Raw genomic sequence first — 19,377 nt, forward strand, 5'->3', positions numbered from 1 at the left:
TAATATTGTGATATCATTGATTTATTGACACATTTACAGCATACAAAACAAAACATATAAAAATACATTTGTAAAAGTTAACAAGAGCTTTGGTACCATAGCTTGTGACATAGTGATTGTGTGCTTTTAAACTGTCAAGAAATAAAGATGTGTTTTTTAAATGGATATGCCAAGTACTGAGATAAAATACACTGTGTAGCAAAAGTCACCCAAAGCAACAGAAAGTATGTGTGCACATTAGGCTTTCATAGTACGGTTGATAAAATAAACTCTACCCATCCCTGCTGAAATGTGATGCTTTTACAACACAAAAAAATAACCATGATAAATACACTTTTTTCACCTTTAATGTGACAAGTTCTCCTTAATTTCACCAAAAAAGCCCAAGTTAAAATAAAAGGAAAAATATAAAAAAAATAAAGAGCAGTGATAAAGAGCATATTAAACACACTGTTTAATATTTCCTCTCTTTCAAATTAAAATATCTTGAATATAGTTCTGAACTCTTGATAGATCATTCCAGATATTTCATTTCTTCTGCCACAGCAAGTTTTTTTGAGATTCTGACACATCCTAAAAACAATTAAATTCCAATTTATCTTGAACTATTGGTGCTTAATATTTTGTTCAATATTTTACCTAACTTAAAAATAAGTTAATTATTGTAGGATTAGTTGTAACCCCAGCACATAATACTGCCACCGCCATGTTTCACAGTGGGCATGGTGCTCTTATGATGATACTCAATTTGTTGCTTCTTTGACAAACATTGAAAGTGGCTAAAAGCTCTAATACATCTATGGAGAATAAACTTCTATGCTGAAGTTTATTTTATGTGTTTCAATTAATGGATTTGCTTGGTTTTTTTGGTTAAATAATCGATCCAGAGTATTTATTTATTTTTTCTCCCCACCAGGGGGTCTTTTGTGGGCTCTAGTGTCCATTATATGACAGTAGGCTGACAGGAAAGAGGGAGAGAGAGGGGGGAAGACATGCGACAAATGTCGCCGGGTCCGGGAATCAAACCCGCGATGGCCGCGTCGAGGACTCAAGGCCTCCAAATGTGGGTCGCGCTATCCCCTACGCCACCACAGCACGCCCATCCAGAGTATTTCTCACATTAAAGGTGGAAAATGTACTGAAAGGATTTATCAATTTGACATTTTAATAGAAATTTATGTACTGTACATTAAAGCAACCCTTATGTAACAGCTGTGGGGAAAAAAAGTCTGTCAATAAAAAGGCACTCATGTGTGCCATCTTGTGCTAAGGCAGTGATATGCTGTTTGAGAGTCTCCCCTGCTTTCACAGATATTAGATTTGATTCGAATCAATCTAATAGTCCCAGATTTATGTGGCTCTATGTTGTAGCTTTCTAACATTTACTCAGTAACATGACCTTAATGCAAATATCCTCATTTTTTCTAAGTAAAGTGCAACCTGATACAAAACTATGACATAAGCCTACAACAATGAAAAACAAAACATCAGATATTAATAAAGACTCAGGCACAAAAATTTACTGAATTCCACTAAAAGGAAAAAAAATAATAATCATTTCCAAACAGTGCACAGTTTCTGCATTTCTGATTCTTGATATGAAACTTTATAAACAGACTACCATGAATAAGGTTGCTAATAGTACCCAATGCAAGAAAAAGTTAAAAATATAAGTGTAAATTAATAATAAGGTGTCTATATCATGTTTTCAAATTAGTGTTAATCACTGTTGTGAGACAATGTTCTATTTTATATTGGTCCTCATTACTTTTCTCTGTGAAAGCTAAAAAATATATATATATAACCCGCTTCTCAAGAAAAAAAAAAAAAAAAAAAAAGTCACATACTTTCAGATAAGACAGTCAAAAAGACAAACAGTTAGTGTTACCACAATAATAAAGCACAATCTGAACCGCCTAAGGCTTTATAAGTGTCTGACAGAACTAGCACCTACAGTAAACACCAACACTACTTTGGTTAAACTGATTGTGTAGGAATGTGACCTTATTCTTCTCCTGGCCGGCTCCCAGAAAAGTGAGAAACATTGTACCATTTTCATTATTTGTAACTTTAGGTAGAAAAGAAAAACTCTCAAAGGAGGAAGCAGTTTTTGAGAACTCAGTAAAACTACAGAGAATGTTTCTCAGTCTCAGTTTTTGCTACATTTCAGTTTTAGTCGGGTTTCTTCTCAGTCTACAGAAAGGGGCTCTGTTTCCTCAGACTTCCCACGCGGGGCTACAGGAAACTGTCTTCTACCTCAGGCGTCCCCATGGAGCCCAGCAGTGCGTCCCTCTCGCTCGTGTTCTCCACTCGGTCTTCCTCTGGAAGAGTTTCGGCCGTGTCCTGAGATGTGGAGTCAGCCTCCTCCTCCACAGCCAGAGAGCTGAGAGCAGGAAAAAAAAAAGCCTCATTAAAATTTTACACAAATGTACAGTTTGTACTGCAATAATTATTTTAGCTTAGCTCAATAAGAACAGAAACTTGTCTTTGGTCGATCTTTTTACTTCCTCTTTTAAACAGTAAGCTTTATGTAAATTATATGCTGTAAAAACTAATTCTAGTTAGAAATATTTGTCGTGTTTGCACACAGTTTTTACTTATGGAGCAAGTACAAATATTTGTTAATAATACTACTACTAAAAATAATAATAATAATGCCAATATGCAGAGCCTTTTACATAATGTGGATGTCTTATGTCTAAACTTTGACTTTATTCTGTCAGATCAAAGTGATTTGGGATATATTTAAATAAGTGGCACTCTTGACCAAACATTTTTCTGTTTTGTTTTTTGTGAGGAGTCCAACAACCTGAAACCAAACCACAGAACTAAAGACAGACCTCAAGAGCTTTTACATAAGCAAAAGAAATTTCAAATAATCAAAAAATGAAAACACATTCAGACCAACATCTTTGTTTAAATATCTCCGTTTAAGTTTGCCTGCTTAAATTCATAATGAAATATGACAAACAGCTTTTTAAAAGGGGAAATTACAAACTAGTGTAAATTCATGTGGCTAAAAATTTCACGTATAAAGAAGTTGCTTGGCTCCGTGTTTGAATAAGCCATAAAAACACATCTCTGAATCCACCTACGTAATACATTGACAGTCTGAGCTCAACATCTGGACGAGTGGGTGTGTGGTGGGAAAACATAACACAGTCATTTCTCTTTGAGTCTGCTTGATTCCTACCAGGAGGGTCTGTACCTTGCAGGGCTTTCCGACGGCACTTCAGTGAAAACGTCGTCAGGCTTTAGGTCTGGGAGAGGAATAATGTACTCGTTGTATGAAGGGATGACTTCCTGTGTGTCTGCCTCTCGCCCGCCGTCTCCAGGCCTTGGGCTCTGGCCATGGCGGCCCGGGAAGGACTGAGTCATTGGAGAGGGAGAGCCGAAGGCTGGGTTGGCGATTGGAAATGGAGAGGAGAGGCGAGGTTTGGTGCGAGCCACGGCAGGGTGATCGCTCTTGAGGAAGTTTTCATTCGCTTGGTTGTATCTCTGTTTGAAAATGAGGGGAGAGACTGTCAGTCAGAGGAGTGCAGCATGAATAGGAGGTTGGTGCAGTGTGTTTACGCACATAAACACAGATATACATCAACAAGGTGATACATGGCTTTTTTGGAAACCAGTCTGATGTCAGGTGCTGTTTTGAAATGACGTAATTCTTGCAGTGTCACCCGTTTATCACAAGTTACATTTGTTAGAGACCCCTAAATACTTTTCTTGTGAAAAACGGTGTTTCATTTAGCATTTGAGTACTTTGGGTTATTTTGCATCCAGAAACACACTCCTCAGATTTTTCATGTATTTATTTTATGAATCCAGATGCAAACCTGGAGCTTCAACATTTGACCAACTAATACTTTCCAGCCATTCAGTTTTATTTTATGAATTTCCTTGATATGTTCATGAAACAGATGATTTAAACGTTGGAAAGAGGCCCATGTTCTTCATGCAATTTCCATTATAAGATCCATTTGATTCCATCACTTAAAATGACTCTACAGTCCATGACTGTTTCCCTTCAGTTAACCTTGTTTTCTTCCTATTAGGTGTTAATCGTGGATTAATTCTCTGGTATGTAAAGTTAATTCCCTTCGTAGGATTTATGTGTTTGCAGATAAACACCGACTTCCTTTACACAAAAATGGATTTTCATTTCCTTTACATGCATCTTAAACCTGCAAAGAGTTTGCACAAGTTTTAGTATTCTGCCTGGCACTGCGTTGTTTCCTTGACTACCTGCTTCTTCTGCAATTTAAATAAACAGCTGGCTTAGAAAATAAGCCAGCAGGTTCTGTTTGCACTCTGTGTCACGTCTTATGACCAGTTGTAAAATCTTGTTAAGGTCTGCAATAGAACTGCAAAATAAATCGAATCGCAATCATCATCATGTGAAAGGGATCGTTTGAAAGTCGTATTAGGCAGGAGATTGTGTTTCAAGTGCCACACTATAAGCTGTGCGTTCCAGTTAATGCATGTGGTCTTGATGCCCATGCTGGATGTATAGTTTTTCATGACAGAGATGTGAATGCTCATAAAAATCTTTTGGATACTGCAGTGAAGTAGAAGAATGAAAATGTACGGAGAATGTGGGCAAATTGTGATTAAAATCATCTTTACAGAATTCCCAGTCTGAAATCATATTGAACTGCAAAGATCGGACTTTGCAGAAAGCAGTTTTAACTTTCTTTAGGTATATTTTTTACCACACCAGAAAGTTTAGCCATCAATTCCATGTATGTATTGTCTTGAATATATAACAGACAATCTAAATCTGTCCTTAGATGTGTGCAAATTACAGGAAGCATCTCACTGCAGCTCCTTGAAAGAAAAGCGCTTTCAGCAAAGTAAGTCATATTTTGCAGAGAAATCCAATTATTGGATTTAACTCAGTGACTGACAATTTTTAACCTTTATGCGATTTTCTTTGTACTTGTGGTTATTTTTCTTTCTTCACATTTACAATAAAAAGAAGGCCTTTGTATTTGTTTATAGCTGACCAAAGATGAGAATGAGATCAAACACTTATTTCCTGACTGTAACATAAGTATTTGTTCCTGATCAAAACTGGAGACAAGAATAGAAAAACTCTTAGCAACAGATCAATGGAACTAAATGCTACCCTCCACTAAGTCGCAGATATTATTTGATGGTATGTTTTAATAAAAGTCTTTACAGCAGGGTGCTTAGGTCCAGCCCTCGAGAGCTACCATCCTGCAGCTTTTGAATGCATCCATTCACTAGCACACCTGAATAAAATGGCTGAACTCCCTCATCAGCATTTCTTAGCTTTTAGAGACCTAATATAAGCCATTTGTTTAATGCAGATCCATCTAAAAGTTGCAGGATAGTAGATCTCCAGGATTGGACTTGACCAAACCTGCTCTAGAGTTTAAGAAGTAAAATCCAATACAAGTTATGTACCTTTTTGTAGCTGTCCATCAGCATGTTTCCCACATTGTGCACCAGGAGGGAGAACTCGGGCCTCTTCTCAAATTTCTCATCCCAGCACTTCTTCATGATCTCATAGCTGCAACATAACCCACATGAAAAAAAGGCTTAAGTCAGGAAAAAGAGGAATTTTGGGAGGAACAGCGTTAACGTAACTCACACTTCGTCAGAGGCGTGAGCAGGCTTGGCCATCCTGTAGCCTCTCTTCAAAGCACTGTAGAAGATTTCATTCATGGGCAAATCAGGGTAAGGAGTTCCTCCTGCAGGGACAGTTTAAGATAACAACAACAACAAAAAGAGAGAGATTTAGATAGATTTAAAAAATGAAAATATGAGTCATATTTTTATAAAACAAAATTAAATTTCTAGAACGGCTGTCTGGCAAAAACAGGTCACAAAAGTGCAGCCATATTGAAACATGAAAGCACAGAGGATCTTTCTTTTGCAATTACAGAGGCCGGATTGTGAGCATGTTTTTACCAAGCAAACTGTCTCCTTTGTATTCACGGTGGCCAAAAATCTTCATGGGAAGATTGTTTTTTTAAAAAAAAAAAGAAATACCAAACAAAACCTACAATACCCTGAGCAAGGAAATACTGATTTCAATGCTTGACTGTGACAAATAAGATTCTGACCCAATATGAGTTTTCAAACAAGAGAGTCATTTACAGTTTATACAGTCGGACCCCGGGTTGGAGATTTGTCTCAGTTTATTGTAGCAAGAAATTTCTGGATCTGACTAGAACTCTGACAGGTAAAATTAGAAACATGGTTACAGATCTTTTTCTTCCTTTTTTTTCTCTTTTGCACATTCTGAGTGTGCAGAGTTATGTAAAATTCATACTGACCCAGAGTGAAAATTTCCCAAAGAAGAATGCCATATGACCAAACGTCGCTCAGGGTGGTGTACAAATTGTGGAAAATGCTTTCCGGTGCCATCCACTTCAGAGGCAGGAATGTCTAAATGTGAAAAAAGAAGAAAAAAAAAGAAATTAAAGAACATTTTAAACCATGATGAAATTATCAGGGGTAGAAAGATTTTGCTTGTAGTTTTTCCTCAGTATCATGCAGTCCTTCTGCTTACTGTATGACATTTCAGTACAGTAAAATTTTATTTTGGTTTGCGGTGGAAAACAGGATAGGCAAAAATGTCTTGTTATTTAAGAAATGTTTTTGACAGACATTACATACACATAAATGAGATGATGAATAGAAATAAACTTCTGTATGTTTCAAGAAATCAGCATAATCTATTGGATGTTTTTTTGTCAGTTTTTGTTATATTAATCTGTAGCACTAAATGTTCCAACAAATGAGTCTCTGTGTAACCTTAGTGAGAAAATGGGACTCGGCAGATTAGGTGTTAAATAATAAAAAAAAAAAAAGTAAATTGGCCAGTAAAAAACTGTTCTGTAATAATAAAATTCACTGTAACTGATTAATTTGCTTCTTACGCTGCCTTTGGAGATGTAGTTGGAGTCATGCATGATGTCCCTGGCCAGGCCAAAGTCACAGATCTTCACCAGCTTGCCTTCACAGATCAATACGTTCCTGGCCGCCAGGTCACGATGGACACACTGCGGTGGGAACATCAAAGGGAGTCAACAGAACCTTACCTGTCAGTACATCAAGTTTCAGACCTTTTTTGTACTACTCAATTTGAAACATTAAGTTTAACACCCTACATTCTTTGAGGCCAGGAAATCCATTCCCTTCGCAACCTGGTAACTGAAGCCTAGGAGATCGTCGTAGGTGAGGGTGGGAGAGTCGCCAATCACTAGATCCAGTCTGCCCCCACCTTAAGGAGGAAACAGGGAGAAACAATCAATGGGAGACCAAAGGAGAAGATTTGTTTCAGGCGTCATAATGGCTGATCTTCGGTGAGATGCTGCGATTGTGTGATGTGACGCTCGTGTGTTTCTGATATTGTTTAAATCTTTGTACGCTTGGCCCAAAATAAACTGCATTGCCTGATGCATAAAGAAATTTCTCAACTATGACGAGCAACCAGAGGTTACTGGATAACTCCGCTTTATATCCGTCACAGTCGTTTGTCAAATTTTTCTTTCTGCTTTGTGCTCATAATCCAGAGTTCGTCATGGTTTTGTGTAACTGGAAAACAGATTCTCCCCACTAATCTCCAGAGTTGCTTTAATGAAATCATTTACGGGACAGGCTGCAGTCACACCTTGTTCCTGGTAGAGGTCCTGCTGGTAGGGGGATTCATACGGGGACGGCTGGATGTCTGCATACTTAATTGTGTCCAGCTGCTCCTGCATAGGCACGTAGAAGGAGGGCTCGTCTTTGCTCATGTCCATGTATCCTCCGTCGCTCTCACTTCCGAAGGACACATACCTAGAAGGAAAAATTATGTGGGGGGTGGGGAGGCAGTCAAATGACACAATTAGCAGCCACCCCATCACATGCAACATCTGTAACAATTGCAGTCACGAGATAAGCGGGGGTGTCCCCGAGCTATCTGGAGCCATTTCACTTGCAACGACAGAATTTCATGGATAATAAAGTAGAGACTGTGCAGCTCTGAATGCATTTTCTCTGCTCCTCTCACCCTTTTCTCTGGCTGAGGGGGGTACTTCCTCTGGAAATGATGCAGCCGCTGTCCTGGTTCTTCTCAGCGTAGCACTGAAGGAAGGTGTGCTTGTTCCTATGCAGGTAGTCCACTAGGTCACCATAGCGACAGTACTCAGTAACCAGGTAGAGAGGGCCTGAGAGGCAGAAGCAGAAAGAAAGATGCGTTGACATAATACACAGAGGAAGGCTCTTGTAATGCAGTGTCTAGTAAAAAAAATATATATATACATACATCTGAAATCTTTTGAACTAACACAAAGTAAAGCATAACTCTGAGCAGAAGCAAAATGATAATGATTTTCACATTTTTCTACAATTAAGAATAATCAAACACCTGCTTAGCCTTTACAAAACAACCAGTGTTATATAATTTGATTTGACCAGTTGTCATAGTAAAGGTCACCATGTTTGGTGCAGGCTCCGAGCAGGTTAACGATGTTGAGGTGAGGTCCCAGGTGACTCATGATCTTCAGCTCGGACATCAGGGCCTGAGTCTCACTCCTCCTGGCTGTGGCTGAATGAGGGCAGACAGGAAACAGGAGGGAAAATATGTTTAAAAGTAGAACAGTGTGAGATATGAGAACCTAGCATACAGAGAGCAGGGCTCGCTGTGTTTTTGCCAAACAGCCTCAAAAACCTGCAAGCTAAATCCCAAATGAGGCTGGCAGCAAAACTAAAGCTCAGCGGGCCTGCGGATCTCTCTGAGCTCACAGGAACACGGAGCTGGTGTCACATTATCTGACAGCCACACAGGGGTCTCCTGTTGTCGCTCTCACAAACTACGCACATGGTTCTGCACTGTTTTATTTTTTCTATTCTCTTTTTTTTTTTTGACTTTGTGTGTGTCTTACATTTCAGCATTTTCACTGCCACCTTTGTGCTGGAGTGGGAATGCGTGAGACCGTACGCAGTTGCCTCGACCACCCTGCCAAATGCTCCCGATCCAAGCGTGCGACCTGAAACACAAAGAAGGGCTCAGTGGGACGCCGAGTGAATGGAGCACACATCAGACCAAAAGGATAAAAAACAAAACAAAACAAAAAAACCTTCATTATAATTTCAGCATAAGTAACTCTCTTTTAATTTTCAAAGGAAATTGAATTTTAAAGTTTTTATGTTGGATTAAAGAGGACTTTTTGTCTCACTGAGAAGGGATCAGATGTTTTCGGCTAAGCAGTGCGGTTTCTAACTTTTAGAGAAAGCATCCGACAAGAAAACCTTTTTTTTTAAAAAAAAGCAGCTTAGGGGTGGAGATGGACTGAAGCCAGTGAGACAGGTTTCAAAAGCTTCATTATGTATGCTGTAGCTGACTGTGTGCAGACAACCCAAACCACCAACATAACTAAAGCCTTGGAGGGACAACTCCAGTTTAAGCTGTCTGTTTTCCTTTGAGCTACAGGAAGAATAAGAACAGTCTGTTTAGAGCAAGAAAAGGGAATGGCAATTTTTTTTTTTTTTTTTTGCAACCACAGAAGATGGAAACATAAGTACAACAGATTTTTCAAACACAACATCCCCTTTTAGTAAACCTGTCAATGATAAAATTGGGAAGGAATATTACACTTTCATTAGATTATATTGATGTTTCCAATAAAATAGTTCAATTATAAAATAAATGATCTATGATAGTGGGTGTTAAAAGTTATTATTTTAAAAGGTGTTTTTACATCTTTGCTGTCTTCACTTGGACCTAATCCCATCTTAAATAATAATTTTGATTATTTTTTACATTAGAAATGGAGAAATTGGTCTGAAATGCATTTTAAAAATATGTAACATTTTAACAAAACAATCAGTCTTTTGTTTTTGTTGCTTTATAGTTAAAAAAAAATCAATTTTGGAAAATCCCTCCACTATTTTCTGAAGACATAGAAATTTATTTTTTTTATTTATATTTTCAGAAAAGCTGAAAAAAATGGCTGATAATTGCAGCCTCAAAAGGTTTGGAGAACCTAGGCGATAAAATAGTTTTTATATCACAAGCCCTTTTCTGGCTAAGATAGTGAATAAAGAAATCTAATGAGGCCCGAGACCTTAAAATAAACAAACATGTTTACTTTACAAAGTCATTTAATAGCTCATTTAGTTCTCAAAAGGTACCAAGTGTAAATGAAACCTCCATGAAGGCTGAACCTCTTTAAAAACAAAGCTTAGTTTAACTTTCATGTTGTGACACTTGCAGTTATAATGCCTTGCATTACCTTAACTTATATAAACGACTGAAATTCAACCAGTTTGGGCTTTTACCAGAAGTGTACCCTCATGTCTAATGATTATTAAGATTCATTCATCCATACATCCTCAGTGTTTAAGCAGATGTAGCGCTGCAGGCAAGACTCACCCAGCACCAGGTTTTCTCTGGGCATCTCCCAGGCCAGGTCATAGGGCAGATGGACGGGGTCCACATAAATGTACTCATGTCCATCCTGGCTCACAGACTCTATCACCTTCCATCTGATTTCATAACGAGGTTTCTGAGAGAAAAGTCAAAGATGGAAGACAATCTCACATATATTTTATAATCTTTACTATATTCTCTTTGAAAATGTGTACTCGGAATAACTGGATTGGAATAAGTGGATTCATGCGTGTCGTACCTTCCTCCATACAGCGATGAGGATGATTATGGACAAAATAAAAATGACCACTAAGGCCAGAACAGCAGCCAGCACTGCCACATGGGAGAGCCACGCTGCAATGGAAAAGAAGCACCAAAAACATGTGAGAGAGCGCAGAAAAAGTGGTAACCTTTAACAAAAGTTGGAACCAAGGGTGCCATTTCGGTCATTTTTCGGGATTTGTGTTTATTTACATCTTGTGTTTTATTTACATTTTTTTACGATGTATTTAGTTAGTTTAATGAAAATAAATAAAGAACATTTCCCAGGGACACCTACTGCTGGACACCAGTTTGACTTCCCTCGCGCGGACGTGCCCGACCTGGTTGGCGGCCTCGCAGCGAACTGTGACCTGGTGAGGCTTGTGGAAGATTGCCTGGCTCGTCACCACGCTGACTTTACGCGCCTGGTCGTAGCTGACATTGGTTTGGATGCTCACCACCCCTGGTTGTGGCTTCAGCGGCTGCCATGCTGTTGTGACGTTGTTGCTACACCTAAAGCAGGACAGCACAGGAATCACGTCAGCTGCATCAACAAACAGATGCTCTGAAGTGAGCCGTGCAAGGTCAGCCCTCTGGTGTTGGTTCTGTGGCATTGCAGGTGTTGTGACTCACTTGAGCATGTCGACACAGCTGTACCACTGTATGATCGGAGTTGGAAACCCTTCAGCGAGGCAGGTCGCCACGTCCCTCTTCCCTGGGAGATGGTGGTCGGTCAGGTCTTTAATGTCAGCAGGAACTACACGTAAAAGTTTGAAGCAGACATTATGTATCAGCAAAACGTATTTTAAGATAGTTGGTTTTATTCGTGAGAAAAAAAAAAATAAAAATAAAAAAGAAAACGTATCAAATGCATCTTCACACCTAGGACTTCCAGGTCAAACAGAACTTCCTTTTTGTCGTCTTCATTGGAAATGATGACCGTGTAGAGGCCATTATGCTCGGCCCTCACCCTCACCAGTGTGAGAATGGTCACATACCTGAGGCAGAAAAAGCATGAACAGAACATGGAGGATTTTAAAGCACATCACTGGGCATTACTGGTAAACTAATAGCACTGAAAGTGAATAGCAGGTATGAGAGAATTTGTACTACATGACTTTATGTCAGCCTCCAAGCTTGCATTTCAGCTCCACTACATTGAGATTTAACAATTTAAATGTCAATGTAAATGTAACCAAGACTGGTTTCAATTTAGGTTGAAACCAGTCTTGTATTTTGAAAATTATATTAATATTTTTGAGTAATAAAGGAATCCTGACTTAAATCTAAAAGAGAATCCATGGAGGGAGCGAATGATTAGGTTGATAGCAAGAAGTCCTTTCAACCTCAAGGACTTAGACAACTGCAAAGGTTTGATCATTGTGTTGCCAATAAAGATTTTTCCATTAATTATTGAGAAGAGAAAAAAACATTGTTGCTTTGTATCCTTTAATGCAGTATATGATTTACACATTACTGAGATTACGTCTTCATTTGAGAGTGTGTAAAATGGGGAAAAGCACAGCTCCTTGTGGGCCATTTGTCTGAAAGGCATTAGGGAGTTGTGACAGGTATTTGGTGTTTATGGTTCCTGTGTGTTGACAGATGAAGTTCTTCCCTCTGGAGAGTATTATATTTCAGTGAGGAGGTCTCACTGTGTGCTGACTGACAGGACCTAGATGTGTGGATTGCTTAAATCAAATAGGATATTGAGCACCTCATATCGTAGCTTTGTTGAATTTGTGTTTCTAGGAACATGGCACAGCTGCAAGCTCAGGATGGATGTTCTACCTTATTTCCTGATCCTGTCTGATGGTGATAGCTTTGTCTCCGCTGATGGTGGTCCCGTCTTTGGTCCAGCGAACCTGAGGGGGAGGGTAGGCCTCAATGTCCACTCTCAGCTCCACGTTCTCCTGAATCTTGGCTGAAATGTTTTGCCACTGAGCAGGTTTCACCCCCACAAAACCGTGTTCTGATAAGAAAAACAGGTCAGCGGGTGAATGATCTACAGTAGGACAACTTGAATAACAGAATTATTCTGCAGAAATCAATTTAATCTATCAAATCCATCAGACATTTTGCTTGTCAATTCATCCACTGATGGATAAACATTTGAGGAATAGTACCTCCATTGGTTGCTAGGCATACTCATGGCAGGTCACCAGTTCACTGGATCAATATAAGGCAAATAACTATGCATACAGATGCGTACACCTAAATGCAAATTTTATTCATACTTAAAATAACATGCAAATTGCACCCATAAAGCCTTCACAGGGATTTGAACCAAGGTCTGGAGAAAGCTCACATTGCTGCCTTTCAGAAGAACTCATTTGCAAGTCTTTACTTTTGCAAAGTTCTGCATGCTAATATTGGTCCTTTGTGTGCGTCAGTGGCTCTCAAAGCATAAAGAAATTGAAAATACTTCACAGGTATTACTGAAAAAATATTTAAATAATAATAGTGCAAACCTTTATGGTTAGCAAGACAAATGGAAAGAATAATTAATTAATAATTAGATTTTAAAGCCAGTCTGTCTATTAAATTATTCAGAATTCATACTATTTGGGCATATTTGCCATGTTACAACTAGAAACGTCAATGTATTTTATTAATATTCCACATATTTCTGTCCCTATTTTAATTTTTTTTTTCTAAAATTCAAAGGACATACATACTTTTTGAGAGCTAGTCTGAAAATCTTCTTTAGGAATCCTGATGGACAAAAGTAATTTTTTAGCATTCGTCAAATTCAAGGTGTACCAGCTGAATCATTTGGGTCTGTTTGGATTTTTCGGCTTAAATTCTTGCTTAAAGTATATGTATTTCTAGCCAGAGACACCTAACTATAATGTGTTACATAGCAGAAAAACCCTATAGGGACAGCAACAGACTTCCTTATGAGGTGTCTTTCATCCCAACAGAGCAATAAAACCAATGAAAATAACAAATGAGCTGATTTAAGTTGGGTCTATTTCTGTTTGGATCTGTTTGTGTTTCTTTACTAAAAACAGTAGCTGGTAATATTGGTGTCCTTTGCTAACTACTGTTGTCAGGGCATGGTCTTCTTTTCATGTTAAAACTAAAATATGTCCTGGTCCTTTGTCTCCATCGAACCTGAAGGTTCAAGTTATTTAAAGCTTTTGTACACACTCTATGCCTCATTGCAGATGGAGTAAGCATTCATAGACCCCAAGCATATGCAGTGATGGTCAAGAGACGAAGTCTAGAATAAATTGTGCAGTAAGAGAAACCTTGTTTTTACTGGCTTTCAACCTGCTGTTGTAAGTAGGTGGCTTTATGTGCCTAGTTAAATACGCTTCCACCTACAGTCTATATAAAGCCAGTGTGTGCTATGATTTGCAGGTGTGTTTTTTTAGGGTATCACTCCGGGATCTCCCACTTTGTCAAAAAGTTTATTTCAGATCCAATCCATAAAAATAAATAACAATTCTCTTTGCTTCTTTCAGACACAGGTCATCTCTATTCTTTACCTCCCAGTGTTGATAATAACAACTATTCCTTTTGTGGTGAGTGAGGCACAATAATAATCCATTCAGCATCAGTTTGTTTGAATTTTGTGTGTGTGTTTCTAACCGAGCACGGTAATGTTGACGCTTGAAGAAGCTGTGACGCCCGCTACCATTTCTTGGACGTGGCACACATAGTTTCCGCTGTTCTCCACCGTAGTGCGAGGGAAGGTCAGGCAGGAGTGCATCTTCGGGGAGAAATACATCTGTGGTTCAGCCTTAACAACCTTTAAAAGGGAGGAACAAAACAAAATAAGACTGTTATTTCATTCTCATTTGTCATTCTGACTGGGTACTTGGAGAATCTAGCTTTCAAGTACAAATACAATCAGCAAAAGCATTTCCAAAATGAAACAGGATTGAAATATGTTTTGTTTTATTTTGTGGGTAATGACAGCAAAAGAGAATCTGTTGATGGTGACTTGTACAACGCACATCTGCATGAGACAATCACTTCACCCTTAGTCACAATGGTGTGCTACGTAAAACTAAAACAAATACAGAAAACTCTGTAGTTTTCTGTATTTCTTTAGTTCATATTGAATGTTTTTAAAGCAATATTACCAGAGAATCCAAGCTGAGGTGTGTCGCTACATCTTGTTTTCATTTGGGCTTGGTTATGAGTCCGGAGAGAAATCGCAAAGGGGGATTAGAACAAAAGCGCTTGTTCTGCTCCACTCCTACTCACCGCAGTGCGTGGAATATCCCAAGAAAAAAACACCAGCTCCACTCCGTGCACCGTGCAGTTTATGGTCAGCGGCTCGCCCTGCTTCAGGACCGTCTTTGAACTGTTGATGTAAGGGTTGATGTCTTCGGCCACTGGGATGGAAAGAGAAGTTTTGAGGTAGAGTAGGCATGATGGCAAATTGGTTCGGTCACCAAATTATTTGGTGAAGAAATTTTAATAATTAGAAATTAAACATAAAATGAACATTTTAACACAATATTTTCATCTAATGATTTATGGCAGTGCTTGATCATTAAAACAGCTGTAATGTTGGTATGATCTTCAATCAATGATTAGTAAAACTGTCCACACAGAATTTTACCTAAAAAACATACCAAATACACAAAACGCATTGCTTCTATGACTTTTAAGTTCAATAGTTTAGCTTTCGATTTGGACTGAATAAAAATGCGAGTGTTAGTGAGTGTCTGGTAGTGGGTGACGCTTTGAGCTGCACTCCAACCTATAATGCTGATGACGTTAAACTCCTGAGACTCTTTGACCTCCCCATTCAGCTCTCCACGGCACACATATGCTCTGTCCTCCAGCTGGGCCCTGTACCCCTCACTCGGTACGTAATGCCCTTTGATGGGCCTCTTGGTGTCCCACTCATACAGGATGACAGTGATGTTTGGGTTGGTGGCCACACAGGGGATGATGCTTTCTTCCCTGGTCTTCGTCACCATGCCATGGGTGCTCTTTACAAACCAAACTTCAGGATCTGAAGAGAGAGGTGGCTTGTAAGTTGACAGTCGGAGTTAGTGCAAGAGGTCGTACTAACGTGAAACGAGGCGCACCCTACCTGGTACAAAAACGGCCACTTCCTTTATCTCGTCAGAAATATCATCAATGCACTGATACACACCAGTGTGCATCCAATTCACACTTGTTAGGTTCAGAGCAACCGACGTTGTGTCAAGTTCAAAGATTTTGTATCTTGATTTCATATTCTCATCTAGCTGATTCAGGTAGTAAGTTGAATCGTCCCTCTTAAGCGCCCAGTTTGCCTGGCTGGAGCCGGAGCAGATTAGGGTGAGAGACGAGCCTTGAGCCAGGACAAACTCTTTGTCATCAGGGGTGATCTTCAGGCTGAGCACTTCTGGGCAGAAATGCACCAAAGCTGCAGTTTGAGCAAGAAGACATGAGGTCAGTATGTAAGAGGGGGATGTCAAAGAGATAGCAGAAGCAGTTCAGAGGTTAAATCAACAATGTAAGTTAGATCCTGTCCTATCTGTGACTGTTGAAGGATGTGAGTTGTCTGGAGCAGATGAGAGGGAGGATGAAGACGACGTGTCAGAGACCGATGGATACAAAGTGAAAGAAGCATCATTTATCTTTTGCATGAAGAATTGAAGTGTTATCAGTTAATTGGGGGAAAGGTCATAGGTTAATAAACAAATTTCACCCTAATTTGGCACACTGAATAATTTTCATAAAGTAAGTGTAACTGAGTAAATTGTATAAGTTAATGCTTTGCTTTGTAAACTGATCAGACTCTTTAGGATCTTTTGCTATTGTTATTCTGAGGTATAAATGTGTTATTTCAAAAAGGCCTGTTTCTTCTGCCTGTTGTAACTAGGCTGGATATGGATGCATACTTAACTTACCAGCATGTGAGGAGTTTGGGAGAAGAGGTAAAAAATATTCCTCACAACCGCAATTAACCCTCCTATTGTGTTCGTTTCTGAGGTACAGCAATAATGTTTGTGGGTCAGTTTGACCCGGGGAGTGTTTACTCATGCAATAGAATCAGAAACCCAAAAAATCCTCCAAAACATTTTTGTATCTGATTACTAACTCCTATGCTAACAATTTCAATCAATATTTGTGCAATGATGTTTTTTTTTATTTCTCAGAAATAAATGATCAATGACGACAACCTACTCATTTACTCATCTGGACATAAAAACTGGAATTGACATTTTTTATGTTCACTGATAAAAACCTAGAAACAAAAAAACAATAATTTCCTTGAAATTGATCTTTTGTAAATCTTTTTATATTACACTTTTTTTTTTCAGTGGGTGATGTTTAAAATTGAACTTGAGACACACATACTGTTCTGGGTCAAATTGATCCACTAATTAAAATCAAGACAAACGAGTGATGCAGAGTATTTATGTTTTCCTTCACTTCTGCTGAGTTCCCACTCAGTGTGGGTGGAGTTTGTCCACAGGAAAAGAAAAGATTCCCGTCAAAAGTTTCTGCTTTCTCACAGTTTCCTAGTGAAATAAAGAGAGTAGTGAGAAAATGGCCTTGTGTGTATCTGGGTGTGCATGTAGGCGTGTGGTGGTGTGTGTTTGTGTGTGTGTGTGGTGAAATATGGTTCATAGCTGCCAGGAAACATATAGAATTGGAATTTTTTTTTTATCTTTTTTTGCACTTTAACTTGACTGCTGGGTCAAATTGACCCGAACAGTATCTATGTGAAAAGTAAACACAGGGGGTGGTGCAAATGTATAAAATGAATAAATTTTCAATTTCTATGTAGAGTGCACCTATTAAGACAAATAGAAAAGGTTTCATGCAAAAAAAATACTTCCAACTATTAAAAAAATATATTTTAAACTTTAAAATGGGTCAATTTGACCTGGACCATAACAGGAGGGTTAAATGCCATCCCACTCTCAGCTGCCTGCTCTCTAGATGGAAAATGTCTTTTCTGTTCCACCATCACAATCATATCTATAGAGCTTGTCTTACTAGAATCAAAATGATCAAATGAGACTAATTTTAACCCTTCCGATGTGAAAAAGACAATCTTGTTCACTGTTATGTATGGTGGAGGATCTGTGATCCTGTTGGCCTGTTTCTCCTTTAAGTACTCTAGAATATCTGAGAGATAGTCTGGAGAGACGAGAGTACATGAACTAATTCAAGACTCTGGAGGATCTAGATAAACTGTGCAAAGATGAATGAGATAACTCTTCATGCTCCAGTCTTGTGAAATTATATAAAAGACTGTTAAGATTGCAGGTATTAAATAGGGCACTTATGAGGAGTTCGTTAAAAAAAGACATTTATCTTTGAAAACAGGATGTTTTTTTTTTCAAAATTTTAGTGAAAGATTATGTTGCTGGAATAAATAATGCAAATTTTGCTAATTTTATAAATAAGTATTTTCTGTTTTTCATATCCCATTTATTACTTCTGGAAAAAAAAACAGATCTGAAGAATGTTCTTATGCATTTTCACTTCTTGTTTGTCAAGTGAAACTGAGCACTAACCTGTTAAAGCGACCATCAGGTGTAGCACAGATGCTATCAGCCTCCTCATTGTGGCTGCCTCGTGACCCCACTATTCTGCAAAAAGAAAGATGGTACAATCGTTAAGTGAGTCTTTATGATTCATGCCGCTCAAAGTGTTGTACATGAGAAAAACCATACATGTACATGGTGTTAAAATGTGCAAAAGTAAAGCACAAAATTAACAAAATATAAATCAATAATACTCTTAGTAAAAAAAAACTAACTTAGATGGGATAAATGTTTTTGACAGCTTTGCCACCCTCAGACAAATTATCTAAGACTTTACCCAGTAATCTCATCCACTTTTTTCCATCACTGCATCTCTTTTCAACTCTTGGTTATAATAGTAAAATTTTAGTTTTTTTTTTTTTTTAAATGTTGTTCTTCTGCTTGTTTATCACAGAAGAACAAAATGTGGAAAAAGTTCTAGATGTTCTAGATGTCCAAACTGGTCACCTGACATGTTTACAGTCAATCGATGTGAAAAAGACATTGAGTGACTGTGTATTTTGTGTAAATACATGTGCATTTATATTACGTTATTGTACATGTTCCAGAATTGCTGAATGACTGATTGCAGTGTGAAGTGTTTTGGGATCCTCTGGATTTAATACTGTGCTATACAAGTACAAAGTAAAAGTGCAAAGCTGGGCAACTCCAAGGAAGATATAATATTTCTCAGATGAGGGATCACCAAGGCTGCATCAAATGTTGCACTTAATTCTTGAATAATAAAAAAATCATGATTTATCTAAGGTTGCTGATCTTTTTTTCATAAGAGCAGTGGCCTGTTTTGGAAAGTAATCAGAATCTTTACCAAATATCCATCAAATTGAGCAAAGTAACAGAAAAAACCCCGTTTTTGTTACATTAATGATTACACACAGCTTCACAAGCGTAACAAAACGGCTTTTAAATCATGGCGGCTTGACATATGCTGCTCTAGTTCAAATTGAGTGACAAAATGTTTGTGAGAACACTCTGTTGCGCTTGTAAAGCTTAAAGGAAAAATAAAACAAAGCATGTGATCCATCATGAAGCTGTTTTCTTTCTTGGCTCCTGAGCTAGTCTGGAGGTATTTGATGCCTCGCTGCACCAGGACAGAGCGACAATGTGCGTCTCCTTTTGTTCCTGGTTTCCCTCACAAACCGGTCAGTGTGTGCATATCTGCAGCAGGCTAACCGGCAACAATGCTATGTCCAAGTTATTCTGGGGTCATGCTGAGGC

The 19,377-nt window shown here is 38.5% G+C and overlaps 1 protein-coding gene across 2 annotated transcripts in view; it reads right to left on the bottom strand.

Moving 5' to 3' along the window:
• Nucleotide 1: 1 nt before the first annotated feature.
• The window catches only part of pdgfrb (platelet-derived growth factor receptor, beta polypeptide), a 33,146-nt gene continuing 13,770 nt past the window's right edge, over nt 2-19,377 (bottom strand). The window contains exons 2-23 of one of the 2 annotated variants that reach the window (XM_044128055.1): nt 18,130-18,204; nt 15,705-16,022; nt 15,366-15,623; nt 14,864-14,994; nt 14,243-14,402; nt 12,437-12,617; nt 11,528-11,643; nt 11,279-11,402; nt 10,944-11,158; nt 10,644-10,738; nt 10,388-10,520; nt 8,898-9,002; nt 8,450-8,560; nt 8,024-8,180; nt 7,643-7,809; nt 7,140-7,252; nt 6,909-7,031; nt 6,303-6,414; nt 5,615-5,714; nt 5,428-5,533; nt 3,194-3,498; nt 2-2,383 (exon numbers count right to left, since the gene is read on the bottom strand). In XM_044128055.1, the coding sequence (XP_043983990.1) occupies nt 2,236-2,383; nt 3,194-3,498; nt 5,428-5,533; nt 5,615-5,714; nt 6,303-6,414; nt 6,909-7,031; nt 7,140-7,252; nt 7,643-7,809; nt 8,024-8,180; nt 8,450-8,560; nt 8,898-9,002; nt 10,388-10,520; nt 10,644-10,738; nt 10,944-11,158; nt 11,279-11,402; nt 11,528-11,643; nt 12,437-12,617; nt 14,243-14,402; nt 14,864-14,994; nt 15,366-15,623; nt 15,705-16,022; nt 18,130-18,178 (3,327 nt within the window). In that variant the 5' untranslated portion in view covers nt 18,179-18,204 and the 3' untranslated portion in view covers nt 2-2,235. The remainder of the gene's footprint in view (nt 2,384-3,193; nt 3,499-5,427; nt 5,534-5,614; nt 5,715-6,302; nt 6,415-6,908; nt 7,032-7,139; nt 7,253-7,642; nt 7,810-8,023; nt 8,181-8,449; nt 8,561-8,897; nt 9,003-10,387; nt 10,521-10,643; nt 10,739-10,943; nt 11,159-11,278; nt 11,403-11,527; nt 11,644-12,436; nt 12,618-14,242; nt 14,403-14,863; nt 14,995-15,365; nt 15,624-15,704; nt 16,023-18,129; nt 18,205-19,377) is intronic. The other variant, XM_044128056.1, reaches the window with a different exon arrangement.

The sequence above is a fragment of the Gambusia affinis genome, linkage group LG09 (genome assembly GCF_019740435.1).
Source record: "Gambusia affinis linkage group LG09, SWU_Gaff_1.0, whole genome shotgun sequence".
NCBI classification, from domain to species: domain Eukaryota; kingdom Metazoa; phylum Chordata; class Actinopteri; order Cyprinodontiformes; family Poeciliidae; genus Gambusia; species Gambusia affinis.